A 12,220-nucleotide genomic window follows, 5' to 3' on the forward strand; every position below is an offset into this window, starting at 1 on the left:
GCTCAGTGACTTGCCTAAGGTTCAACAGGCCCAGGGGCAAGGTTGAGCTGGGTCTCTTCCCACTGAGCTGGGCTGCCAGGCATGGGGTAGAGGTCAAACAATAGGGTGAGGAGGTGAACTCAAACCAAGAGAGGGCCTTCCGGTTCTGCATGTGAGTCCAGGGACGGACGGGCACCCAGGTGACCAGGGAGCATTCTGCGGGCAGCATACCTCCTTGAACTGTGTGAGGGAACGCTCTGGCCCGAACACGAAGCTCAGTGGCAGAGTCTGGCGAAGGCAGGTGGAGCGTCCAAGAGAGCTATGGATGTGGGCAGCTGCACGGTGCAGGGCGGGGCTCTGGGGGAGGCCCCCTCTTCGGAGTGCCCCCACCATCTCGTCCTCCAGCAACCAGCGGATCTGCAGGGGGAGAGCAACCCAGGAAGTGGTGAAGGGCACTTCCCATGCTGATTGGGACGTCACTGCACTCTTAGATTAGAAGATACTGGAAGATACTCCACCTCACAGACTGAGAGAGGCCCCACTTGGACCTCAGCATAAACAGGGTGCCTCACCTCACCACCTGATGGAAAGGGTGTCAGTTACAGTGTTGAGGGGCTGTCACTTGGGTTGGGGGAGGGAAGGCCCTCACCTCACTCATGGTGGTCTCAATAGCCAGTCTGTGGGGTGTGGCCAAATTAGATAGTCCTGGGTGCCTAATTGGAAGAAAGGTTTAGATACTGGTTTCCAGAAAACAAAACCAACAGGGAACAAGGAACTCAGAGAGGGAGCATAAGGAAGTACCTGTCTTCTCCTGGAGGTGGCAGTGGGGGCCCCAGGCCATCATCGGACGGTTGCCCTGGGGATCGTGGGAAGGACGTACTGCTCTCAGATGTTGACCTGAAACAGGGTAGGAGCAAAGGTCAAAGGTCAGGAGCTATTATCCTCCTAGGGCCTCCTCAGCATTCCTTTCTTGGAATCCTTAAGGTACCCTTAGTCCCTAGGTGCCCACAGATTCCTTAATGGTCCCGCTACTCCAACAAGACCCCAGATATCCCCCACCAAACTTGCTGTCCCACCGGTGGTGCTGAGGGTCTGAGGTCGGGGGGAGCTCCACTTCCAGGGGCAAGGTCAGCACAAAGACGTCCAGAGTGACACTGAGGTCCCGCAGAGGAACTCGGCCTCCAGTGGGGGGGCCTTCCAGACTAGAAAGCACCTGGCCTGGGAGAGGGGGAAAGTCAGGGGTTACTGCAGCCCTGGGATGAACACAGCTTCCAAGTCTCCAGGGCTAAAGAGTTACACCCGTAGGCTCTCTCCCCAGGCAGGCGGACAGGCTGCATCGGACCAGTGGCCCTCCCCTAGGCACCCCAAACTCACCCAGGCAGGCGGGCAGGCTGCATCGGACCAGTGGCCCTCCCCTAGGCACCCCAAACTCACCCAGGCAGGCGGGCAGGCTGCACACGGGTACTGAGCTGTGCTGGCCGCGTAGCCGCACAGAGCATGTGAGGTGCAGGAAGAGTGGTGGCAGGTCATGTGCCAGGCTCTCGGGCCCCGTGGGTGAGTCGCCCTCCAGGATGCTGAAGGAGTCTTCATCAGGGTTCACGGTATCTGTGTCTGACAATGAGGCGGAGTCCAGCCCAGCAGGCCCCAGGTCTGGTTCACGGCTCTCGAGGTATTCCACCTCCAGCTCTGGGTCACTCTCGGTGACCACACAGCAGGCAGACGTGTCTCCTAGAGATACACGTCATGTGGATAGGTTGGCAGCAAAGGCTCCCGAATCTTGGCTTGAAGCAGCCTTTCCACCTCTACCCGCTTGCCTATATACCTTCTTCTCCCATGAGCTCAGCCTCTGAAAACTCCAAGTCACTGACTTTTCTGTCTCCTGCGTCCCGGGGGCCCTCATCCTGGGCAAAAGAAAGAGACAGTATGATCCAAGGCAGGGCCTCAGGGAACCGAGAGTTAAGAGGATCCGGGTGGGTCAAGCGGGGCCTCTGGGGCTACAGGTTGGGGGTAGGAGCGAGGTAAGGGAGAAAGCCACTCACCTCACGCCTGCTCGATGGAGGGCAATAGAAGAAGTAGTGGGGATTGGAGGGCACTGTGCGGAAGTAGAGACCACTGATCTCCAGGAACTTCTCCTGTTTGGGGGTTAGAAGGAGGATACGATGTCAGTCACTGCCCGGCAGGACACTGCTCCCACCCTAGAACAGACACCTATACACCCCCAACCCAGGAGGGACCACTGCGCCCCTGTGCAGGCAGGACTCTGCCCTCTCTACCCTCACCTGGATGAGGCTATGAAGGGCATCATGCGCCTCTCCTCTGAGCTGGCAGACGTCTGTCAGAGATATTTCCAGGCCAGGGTCTGGATGGCCAGGGACACGGGTGCTCTGAAACTCAGGCTCGCTTAGGTCCTCGGTCTCTATGCTGAGTGGTCAGGGTGGGGTGAGGGACAGCGAAGTGTTAGGAACCATCAAGGCCTAAATGAGCCTGCTTCCCGAGTGGGAGCAGCACACACCTGTCTGTCTTTGCCTCTAGGAAGGGTGCTTATTAGCACACGACATGGGCGGGAAGAGGCCGGGAGAACCAACCCACCCATCTTGGCTCTAACCTCCACATTTCTTAGTGGCTGGACATTGCTGTGAAACAGAGGAATGAGTAAGGCTGACTCCCAGTTTTCTGACTTGGACCAGTGGGTGGAGGGAGAGATCTTTCACCGTGGAGGAGGGACACAGGCGGAGAAGCAAGGGTTGGTGGGAAGAAAGTGCACTCATTTAGGAGGCATGAAAGGTGTGGGATCTAGACCTCCGGAGAGAGAACTGGGCTGGACTTCGATCTGGGCATCACCAGTGCACTCATCCTTCCGCTCCTTCTGCTTCCCCAGTGCTGATCCACTGCAGACACCAGACACATAGCTGTCTGTCTGCATGCCTCTCTCCCTCCCTTCAACAGTTTTTGCCTCTATGAAACTCACAGTTTGGGGAATTATTACTATCATGTGAATGTCCTCAGAACAAACTTCTACTTTCACTGATGGCCACTGACAACTCCCCACCCCTAATGTAGCTCAACACTCCACACCAGAACAGGAGAGCCAGGAGAACAAGGAGAGTAGGAGAGGAAGACCGCCGTGGGTGCCAAATGGGAGAAAGAAGCCTGGGCAGGAGGGGTGGGAAGCCAGGACAAAGCACGGCTGGGGACTACCGTGCCCAGCCACTCCCCCAGGTCAGAAGGCCCCTGCTTATAGGGGCTTGTCTGTGTGCTCCCTTATATGTCATTCAAGGACCATCCCAACCTGGACTCAGAAGCCAAGACAGCTCGTTCCCGAGGCTCGGGGCCCTCCTCCACACTGCTGCTGAAGGGCCCAGGGCTGAGAGGACCGGGGCTTGGGGGTGCATGAGGCAAACCCCGAGTGTGGCCACACAGTGCGAGCAGAAAAGGGGTGATGTCTACTTCCTGTAGTAGCTCCTCACAGGCATCCACTGCTATCAGCATGTCCTGCGAGGTCACGCTCTGTGCTTGCTGCAAGCTCCGGAACAGCCCTAGTGGAAGTGGAAGGGGCCACGAGGGTCAAGCTCTGCAAGGGCCTCTCCAGTCCCCATGCCTGTAATGCTGCAAAGTGGGCTCCTCCCTGCCACGGCGTCACACTCACCACGGACGTAGCATCGCTGTGCATGCTCCTGCAGCAAGGCACAGTGTGTAGCTGCCTCCTTGTGCCTGGGCTCCATCCAGGCTGAGGAGAGGGAAGGCTGGTCGAGGAGCTGAGTCCTAGCAACAGGAGGAAAGAGACGGCTTGGCCAGCTCCCCTGGTGACACCTCAGACTCACCATCCCCAACCCTCCAGTGGATCATCCCTGGGTCCCTACCAAATGTATCCACGGCCCAGCAAGCTCAACTGATGTGCTGAGGAAGTCCAGCACGAAACGGGCAGGACATGGCTCAGAAGCTGAGCTCCTGCCACTGACCATCAACCTGTCTGCCCGTACCCCTGAGTATGTATCTGAGCCACAGCTGGGGGCCACGGTTGGCTGGGAGTTGGGAGAGGACCTAGGTCAACACTGAGGGCACTCACCGGAAGACGAGGTCTCGGGGCGCCTGAGGGGGCTGCACACCCACCATCTGCTCCCTCAGCGCTTCCAGGGAACAGCTATAGATGTAGACAGGACACCGCGTCCGGGGCCCATCTGCACCCTCTGTCTGTGAAGCCTGGCGCCCAGTGTAAGCTGGTAAGTCCTGATGAAAGGGTGGGCTCAGCTCTCCTGGATTCTGGGCACTGTCTGTGGGCAAGAGGTGGCACATGGCTTTGAGCCCTCTTATCTGTTCTCATTTCCGCTGCTGCTTAACTGACTTAAGAGTCAGCAGCCTTACCGCTGGCTGGGGTGACACTGAGGATGGGGACCTGGGACTTTGTTGCCCTGACCCCGGTTCCTCCCTGATCTTTCAGGCTGGGAGCCCCACTCCAGTCCTCGAACTTAGACTTTGTTTCCTCTTGAGAGGGTCCCTCCAGGCCATAGGCAGCCAGATGCTGGACATCTGAAGAGGAAAAGCAAGACATAACTCAGAGCCGCCTGCTGGACTGTGGAGGGAGCTCCAGGGCTTGTATCTGAGGGGGTCAGTGAGAGAGGTCTGCGGTTGGTACCTGAGAAGGTCGCAGGGAGGAAAGTCAGAAACACATGCTGGGGGGTCACAAGCCTTGCATAGCAGCGCCACTGAGGGGGCTGGGCAGAGTTGACAGGCCCGAGAGTTTCAGAAGGGCCTAGACTCTGTAAGAGAGAAACAAACTTAGAGCCATCTATAAGGGACCATCCAATGCCCGCTCTCTTCCTCCGCCCGAGAGTCCATCCTCAGGGATAGCTTGCAAGATCGGGGACCAAGGGGAATGATGGCATCCTGTCAGTGGAGGGGGGCACTTAGTATCCCCAGTGATGGAAAGCTGGGGTGTGAATATGTGGGGACGGCAGGAGGTCACTATGACAAAGGGCTCAAGGAGATGCACCAGTGCTGACCCGGGTGGGAAGAACTGAGTCTCCGCTGGCCTGGGCGCTGCCGCCTGCTTCATCCTTCAGGATCCCACAGTCCCCCACCGGTGGCCCCTCTGGACCTACAATGCGGGTGGAGAGGGGTGGGAGAGAGCAGGGCTCTGAGGTGAAGGGGAGGGGAGGCCAGGACCCAGACAGAAGGCACCCTGTGGGGTGGGGGAAAGCGGCTGGGCCGAAGTCCGGTGCCGGGAACGAGGCGGGGGCTCACGTGGACTGTGGCAGCTCCTCCGCAGCACCTCACGCGGGAAGGCGGCCTGGTCGGCGGCGGGCAGCGGGATCTCCCGGTCGCTCAGCTCCTGCCCCAGGCAGCTGTGCAGCAGGCACAGCACCATGTCGTTGGCGGGACAGGGCCCCTCGGCGAGAGGGACGCCCTCTGGCTCTGCCCGACACACACTCTGCTCAGCACCAAGGGTCTCCTGCTGCCCGGCGCCCCCGGCTCAGCCCCAACCAGCCCGGCCCCTCCTGCAGCCTCCCAGCCCCCTCCTGCCCCCTCACTCTTCCGCTCATTCGCAGACTCATCTGCCCTCTGTATTCTAACACTCCCTGGCTGGCTGGCCCTCTAGGTACAAGGTTCACCCACCTCTGGAAAGCAGAAGGAAGAACATCTGGATCTGCTGGCACTGTGGCAATAGTCCCATTAGGTCAAAACGGAAAGGGATCTCGTGGACACAGGTGTCTCCTCCCTGGTCCAAGCCTGGGAGGGAGGGAAGGAAGACAAGAGCGCAGTGAGGCCCACAGTCCCTGTCTGTGGCTGCCTTCTCCCCACCCGCTCCCCTGCTCCTCCCCAGGGGCCCCCTCCCCACTGACCATCAGAGACCCTCGGCTCCGGGGGCAGGGGACTCCACTCCTTGCTCTGGCACAGCTGTATCAAGTACTCAAAGCTCAGCATGGAGCCTATGCAGGCAGCATCCCGAGGGTGGAGCTAGAGGAGGAATAGCAGAGGGCAGGGGTCAGCCCCTCCTGGCCAAGAGGACCCCAGCCTCCAGCTATCAAGGAAGCCCTCACAGTCACGGACATTCAGAACACGGAGACTCAGGGGGACCAGGAAGCCGCCAAGCTGTGCTGCTCCCAAGGGGATGCACCCAACCTGGAAAGTGGTGGGGTACTCCCGAGGCCACTCACAGCTCGAGGGATCTCCGAGTATGCCAAGTCCTGGAGGTGCCTCCAGCTCTCGGGGCCGGGCCCCACTCGTCCATACTGCGGCTCCACCCACACCTCGGTGACCAGGTTGAGCTCCGAGTCTCCCTCCAGGGCCTCCACCTCCACATCATTGTCATCATCTGTTGAGAAGCTAAAGGAGGAAGGGCTCTGAGCCCGGAAGAAAGGAGAGTCCAACCCACCACCACCTGGTTGGGAGTTGGTCCACGGAGGGCGGGAAGGCCAGGGCACACGGGACAGCCACAATTCACACATGGTCTTTCCAGACCTGCGTCTGCCCAGTAAAGCATCTGGAGACAGTATCTCCCACCCCAACTCTCAGCACTGGGAGACAGAACTTCAGGGGACAGTAGGAAGAAGGGGGAACGTGGAGCAAGGCGGCTCAGAGAGGGCTGGGCCTCACCTGTCCTTGGTGGAGGTAGAGTGCGGGGGGAAGAGGATGTACTGGACGACGCACGTGTGCCTCTCTTCGACTGCAGCCTGCCCCGGGGGCTCATTCTGGGACAGGATGGGAGAGCTTGGCCCTGCCCCGGCCCAGGCAGAGATCTGGCCTGGCCCAGCTCTGACCCTCAGCACTTTAGTCCCCTCGCCACACTGTCCTGGGACTGGCCTCAGGCCTTGGGTCCTCTGGCCACAGGGTCCCTGTGAGGCAGCGTTTCCAGTGGTCCCAACCCAGCTCAGAGGTGAGTATCCCTGGGATGATGATGGACCTTGGTGGGAGGGGTCGTGAGGGACAGCACATACCTGAATTGGAAGCTCCAGGACCATGTTGATGATTCCTTCCCCGCTGCAGGCAAAGTGGAACCCTTCCGAGAGCCGGACCCTGAAGGCCCACAAGAGTGGGGGTGGGGACAGGACGAGATGGGGAGAGACACTCAGTGTACAGCCCCTGCTTCCCACGCCACTTACATACCCACTTTCCAAAAGCCATCCAGGCAGACTTGTCCGCTGGTGGCCCTGCCCAAACGACTGGTCCCTCAGGGGTGGCAGGTGCAGTTAGGGCCAGAGGCCAAAATAAACTGAGTCGGGGGAGTCGTGGTGGGGAGGGCAGCAGCCCACACTGCTCTTTGCTGGATCCTCTGCACAGCAGCGGCCACAGCAGAAACTGGGGCTGAGATGGGGCAGGATCCGGCTTAGGCTTTCTGCCAGCTTCCAAACCCAGAGTCTACACTAGACTCTGCCCCAAGTTGCCCAGCAGGCTTGGTGACGTACTCAGTGAGGATGGAGAGGAGCTGGGCGATGGCGCTGAGCGGCAGTGCGGGGGCCAGTCCCGATGGGATGCTCCAGAGCCAGCGCTGATGGTAGAGGTAGCGGGATAGCGACGCCAGGCTAGAAGAGGCCGAGCGGCCCGACACCAAGGGCAGTGGCCCTGGTGGCTCCAGTGTCAGCAAGAAGGGTGCCCGGTAGTCCAGCGGTAGCTTCTCATACCTGAGCAAGGGGGGCAATTCCCAGCTGACCTCTACTCATACCCAGCTTAGCCGCAGCCCCCCACATGCTCCTGGCCCTGGCCCCACTCTCTTTACCAACCTGATGAGCAGCTTGTCCAGTGGCTTATGCAGGACCACAAGGCAGGGCCGATCAGACAGGGCCTGCTGTGGCCCCAGCAGCGGGGGTGACTTGGAGGGAGAGTTGCCCCCACCGGTGCCCCCCAGCCCTTTTCGTTTCACCTTGGGTGTTGGCTCCTTGCTTTGCACCCGGTGGGGGAAACGTAGGCGCAGGATTTCTTCCCGCAAATCCGACACAATCTGAGGGAAAAATGTGATCGGACCCTCCTACTCCCATCTCCTACAGATGTGGAGAAGGGGCCCACAGACAAGGTGAGAAAACCTTGTACCCCAAGCCTTACTTGGTCTGGGGGCTCCTCCCTCTACTGGCCCTGGCCCTGGGGAGTCTGGGGAGAACGAGCTAGTCAACATTCCAGGGCTCCTTGGTCTGGGAGTGAGTCGGGGTCCAGCTCACCTTGTGCCGAGCCTGTGCTGGTGTGCCAATGGGGAAACCCAGGCGGAGCACCATGCACGGGGCCTTGGAAATGATGCGGACCATGTAGAAGGAGGAGGGGGGCTGGTCTGGGGCACTGGGGAGAAACGGGAGGGAGTCCGTGAGCAGCCCTTGGCTGGGAGAAGATGGGTTTAGGAGGTAGGAGGGAGAGGGTTTGGGGTGAGAGGAAGAGACGTGGGAAGAGGGGGAGGGGGAGGAGTGAGGGGACATCACTTTGCCCACCTGGAGAGCAGCTTCACATAGGAGTAGCCCTCGACTAGCACGAAGCTGCTCCAGTCACGGAGCAGGGAGGTCAGCGAGGAGTGTGAGATCCTGCACTGCACGGTGCTGTAGCGGCCATTGCTGCCCGGGGTGTGCAGGTGCTTGGGGATTGGCCTGGGAAGAGGGTGTGGAGAGAGGGCAGCCCTCCCAGCCCCAGTCATGGGGCAGAAGAACAAACTGCTACCTCTCTCTCTACTAGGACCTGTCTGAGGATCTGAAGGCTCATGAGCAGGAGGGCTAGGACAGCTCGGAGTTTTCTTGGCCAAGGTCGGTATGGGCTCATCTGCTGCTTCCCTTCTCCATCCCTCCCCGTCCCCTCACCCCAGCCCCTCCGCCCCAACGATGGCCCAACTATGGCGGATACCCACGTGTCATGTTCCAGGATTAGCACTAGGCGATGCATGTGCAGCCAACGCTGCCATGAGTTAGCATCCATGGACAGCACTGGCTTCCAGTAGGCAGCGAACTGGGCGTGGGAGGAGTCGGAACCACTGTGCTGAAGGGAGAGCACCTGGGGACAGGAAGCACAGCCCTATAGGAGCATGCATGAATAACCTCCACGCAGCAAACAGAGCCGTGGGGCTCAGGGGGTCAGAGGTGGCACTGGTGTAAGGCTAAAGGAACCCATGGCCCAGCCTGGGACAGAGGCAAAAATGGCCTCCAATACGAAGGCTGGATTAGGATGAACGAACCCAGGGACAGGCTGTGTAGCCCTTTAAAGCTGAATCCAGGCAAAGGATGGAACTTCCACCACTGACTTTGGAGGAAAGCCGCTGAGTGATGGCAGGACCCCAGGATGAGGCCATTATTTGCTAGCATAAGCCCCCTGCTTGTCAGTGCTAGGCTGACAGCCGGGGCTGAGTGTGGAGAAAGCACAGGACAAAGGGAGCCCTGGTCTTCAGGAAGTGCATAGTTCACGGTGGTTGGCTGAAGGTGCTGGGTGCGGCCAGAGTATGCCACATGGAGACGACTGCAAGGGGGCTCGCAGTCGTCTGGGAGACAACCACCTAGGCATTCTGCAAGTCTTTACCTCTGACACCCTCGGTCTGCTGAGGACAGCCTCTCTCTATAGACCCTTCCTTCCCCCGGGGGCGTGGACGGAGGGAGGGAGCTCTCAAGGCGAAAGCTCAGGGTCCTGGTTTGGGGGCCTTAGATTTGAGAGGAGAGGAAAATGAACGTGGTTCTGGGCTCTAGATGCAGTGACAATCCAAGTCTGGGTGGGCACAAGATGGGGAGAGTGAGCGTTGGGGCCCCTCACCGGGGTGGTGGAGCCGGGCGGGATGTAGAAGAGAGGCACTCCGCTCTTGGTGCTGTCGGGAAGCGTGAAATGTTCCGGGACTGAGGAGAAGGACTGAAGGTGGGCTAGCATCTGGTCCGTCTGATTAATGCTGCAGAACAAGTGCCAACCCTGAGCCTCATCGGACTCCGGTGAGTCAGAGGAGGGGAGCCCCAGGGGCACAGGGGGCCCTGGACACAAGCCTAGTGCTCGGGGTGACCCTCTCTAGCCCCCAGTTTCACACATCTGTCCCTCCACACAACAAATGGGGCACCCCTCACTGAGCGGTGACCTCACTCACCTCTGCAGCGTGTTCCAGAACCGCCGGATAACGTGGGTCCGATACAGCGAGCGAATGGGTTGCCTTAGTGCACAGGACACATCGTGCAGGATGTCATAGCCACCTTCCATTGTCACTTCCACCCGGGTGCCTCGAGGGCCCTCAGGCTCCAGGGGCCAGGGTGCCACAGCCACGTACTCAATGCGCATGTTGTGTTTCCATAGCAACACCAGTTTCACCTCCAGCTGGGACCCTCCTTCAGGGGAAGGAGAGCTGGTTAGGGCAGGAGGGCATGGGACTCCAGGCCTGGTACTGAGTCCTATCTGAAACCCCACCTACCACATGAAACTCTAGCCTGGCCAAAGGTTCCAAGCGTGGTTCCACAGAATGCAGGCCCGGAGCCTGCCAACTGACACAACTGAAGTTTGTAGGGGTAATCTGAAAACAAAGCTAAGTTCCGGACACCACACCATCCTCAGCTGACTCACCTGGAGCCAAAGGAGACGGAATTGGAAGCTGAACGCTGTGAGAACTAAGCCCTGAAGGCCACTCAGAACCCACTTGTCTCAAATGACAGGCAGACTCTGTCACGGAGACACCCTCTCATGCACGGTACATGTGTGTCTTCTGCTTTGTTCAGACCTGTGGGATACAGCAGGACCTAAACCCTTACCTTTGGCCAGTGTGACCTCTCGGACGCTGTAGCCCTCTCGAAGCCGCACAGACACGGTGCTGACCAAGTCAGCCAGCACCTCCTTCTCAGTGTGCTTCTTCCGGCGCAGGGCCAAGGCAGGATTGCTACTTGCGGAGACCAGGTGCTCATTAAACAGGCGGTGCTGAGAGCCTAGAAGACCAGTGAGGATGGGGAAGGGGAAAGCGTTTTATCTGTTAGCTGACAGAGGCACAGGAGCAGAGGCCACACTGAGTCGCGAGAGAACAGTGCCAAAGCCATGAGCCCCAGTTATCCTGCTAGTGCCCCGGGGACCCAAGCCCTAGATGGATTCCTGCATCATCTCTAGGTCCACATTGTATTCCCCCGTTCCCACACCTGCCCCAGTCTGCCACTCACCGCAGTAATATTCAGGGTTCAGGGCTTCCCCACTGCGCAGGAAGGAGTAGAGGAGAAACGCCCGGTGGTAGACAGTCAGACCCAGGTTGCCTGGCTCGGGCTCAGGACAAGTGGACAGGTAGGAGCCAAATGTTGCCATTGCGATGAACTTCATCAGTTCCACATTGGGCACATGGCCAAAACTACAGTCATAAGAATAAACTCCTCCTACCTGAAGAAGTGAGCAATTAGAGACCTAGCTCCAAAAGAGCCACCGGGCTGGGTGGCTGCTCCCATCCCTGACCCACACGGTGGGAAGTGGGCCCGTGTTCTCCCAAGACAGACCACTGCTCTGCAGCTTTCCTTCCCTGAGCCCTTCTGTCTGAAGCCCATGCCATCTAGCCACACCCATCTTGCTCCACATCAAATACCAGCCGGCCCCCATTCACTGAAGATTTTGGCCACTGGTTCATTGGATTCCTGTCATCATCTCAAGACTACAGTGTCTAACAAAGTGCTTCTCAGACTTTAGGGTGCACACAAAACACCTGGGGATTTTGTTAAAATGCAGCAGGTCTGGGGTGGGGCCTGAGATTTTGCATTTCTAACAAGCTCCCTGGTGATGCCAAGGCTGCTGGACTGTGGACAATATTTTGAGCACAAAGCCTAAAGATTGGAGATTGGCAAACAACATATAATCTGTGGTCAAATCTAGCCTATCATCTATTTTTGTAAATAAAGTTTTATTGGGACTTCCCTGGTGGTGCAGTGGTTAAGAATCCGCCTGCCAATGCAGGGGACATGGGTTCGAGCCCTGGTCCGGGAAGATCCCACATGCCGCAGAGCAACTAAGCCCGTGCGCCACAACTACTGAGCCTGCACTCTAGAGCCCGCAAGCCACAACTGCTGAGCCTGCATGCCACAACTATGAGAAGTCCACATGCCTAGAGCCCGTGCTCTGCAACAAGAGAAGTCACCTCAATGAGAAGCCCGCGCACCGCAACGAAGAGTAGCCCCTGCTCGCCACAACTAGAGAAAGCCCGCATGCAGCAGCAAAGACTCAACGCAGCCAAAAAGATAAATAAATAAAATAAGTAAAATAAATAAAGTTTTATTGGAACACATCCATGCCCATTCATTTTCTTATTGCCTGTGCCTCCTTTCCTTTCAGGCTATAAGAGCACAGC

The 12,220-nt window shown here is 58.5% G+C and overlaps 1 protein-coding gene across 5 annotated transcripts in view; it reads right to left on the minus strand.

Moving 5' to 3' along the window:
- SZT2 (SZT2 subunit of KICSTOR complex) overlaps positions 1–12,220 on the minus strand; it is a 51,223-nt gene that overhangs the window by 19,850 nt on the left and 19,153 nt on the right. For all 5 annotated transcript variants that reach the window (XM_033867890.2, XM_033867886.2, XM_033867897.2 and 2 more), the window contains 29 exons: positions 11,055–11,265; positions 10,659–10,829; positions 10,007–10,241; positions 9,688–9,817; positions 8,798–8,940; positions 8,391–8,543; positions 8,130–8,244; positions 7,698–7,915; positions 7,383–7,598; positions 6,915–6,993; positions 6,574–6,668; positions 6,135–6,303; positions 5,820–5,934; positions 5,593–5,706; positions 5,221–5,391; positions 4,980–5,074; positions 4,613–4,736; positions 4,342–4,506; positions 4,046–4,250; positions 3,626–3,741; positions 3,269–3,515; positions 2,259–2,400; positions 2,019–2,111; positions 1,802–1,880; positions 1,414–1,707; positions 1,056–1,197; positions 781–876; positions 629–692; positions 211–396 (listed from right to left, as the gene is read on the minus strand). In XM_033867890.2, the coding sequence (XP_033723781.1) occupies positions 211–396; positions 629–692; positions 781–876; positions 1,056–1,197; positions 1,414–1,707; positions 1,802–1,880; positions 2,019–2,111; positions 2,259–2,400; positions 3,269–3,515; positions 3,626–3,741; positions 4,046–4,250; positions 4,342–4,506; positions 4,613–4,736; positions 4,980–5,074; positions 5,221–5,391; positions 5,593–5,706; positions 5,820–5,934; positions 6,135–6,303; positions 6,574–6,668; positions 6,915–6,993; positions 7,383–7,598; positions 7,698–7,915; positions 8,130–8,244; positions 8,391–8,543; positions 8,798–8,940; positions 9,688–9,817; positions 10,007–10,241; positions 10,659–10,829; positions 11,055–11,265 (4,383 nt within the window). The remainder of the gene's footprint in view (positions 1–210; positions 397–628; positions 693–780; positions 877–1,055; positions 1,198–1,413; positions 1,708–1,801; positions 1,881–2,018; positions 2,112–2,258; positions 2,401–3,268; positions 3,516–3,625; positions 3,742–4,045; positions 4,251–4,341; positions 4,507–4,612; positions 4,737–4,979; positions 5,075–5,220; positions 5,392–5,592; positions 5,707–5,819; positions 5,935–6,134; positions 6,304–6,573; positions 6,669–6,914; positions 6,994–7,382; positions 7,599–7,697; positions 7,916–8,129; positions 8,245–8,390; positions 8,544–8,797; positions 8,941–9,687; positions 9,818–10,006; positions 10,242–10,658; positions 10,830–11,054; positions 11,266–12,220) is intronic.

Source organism: Tursiops truncatus, chromosome 1 (genome assembly GCF_011762595.2).
Source record: "Tursiops truncatus isolate mTurTru1 chromosome 1, mTurTru1.mat.Y, whole genome shotgun sequence".
Taxonomy (NCBI): domain Eukaryota; kingdom Metazoa; phylum Chordata; class Mammalia; order Artiodactyla; family Delphinidae; genus Tursiops; species Tursiops truncatus.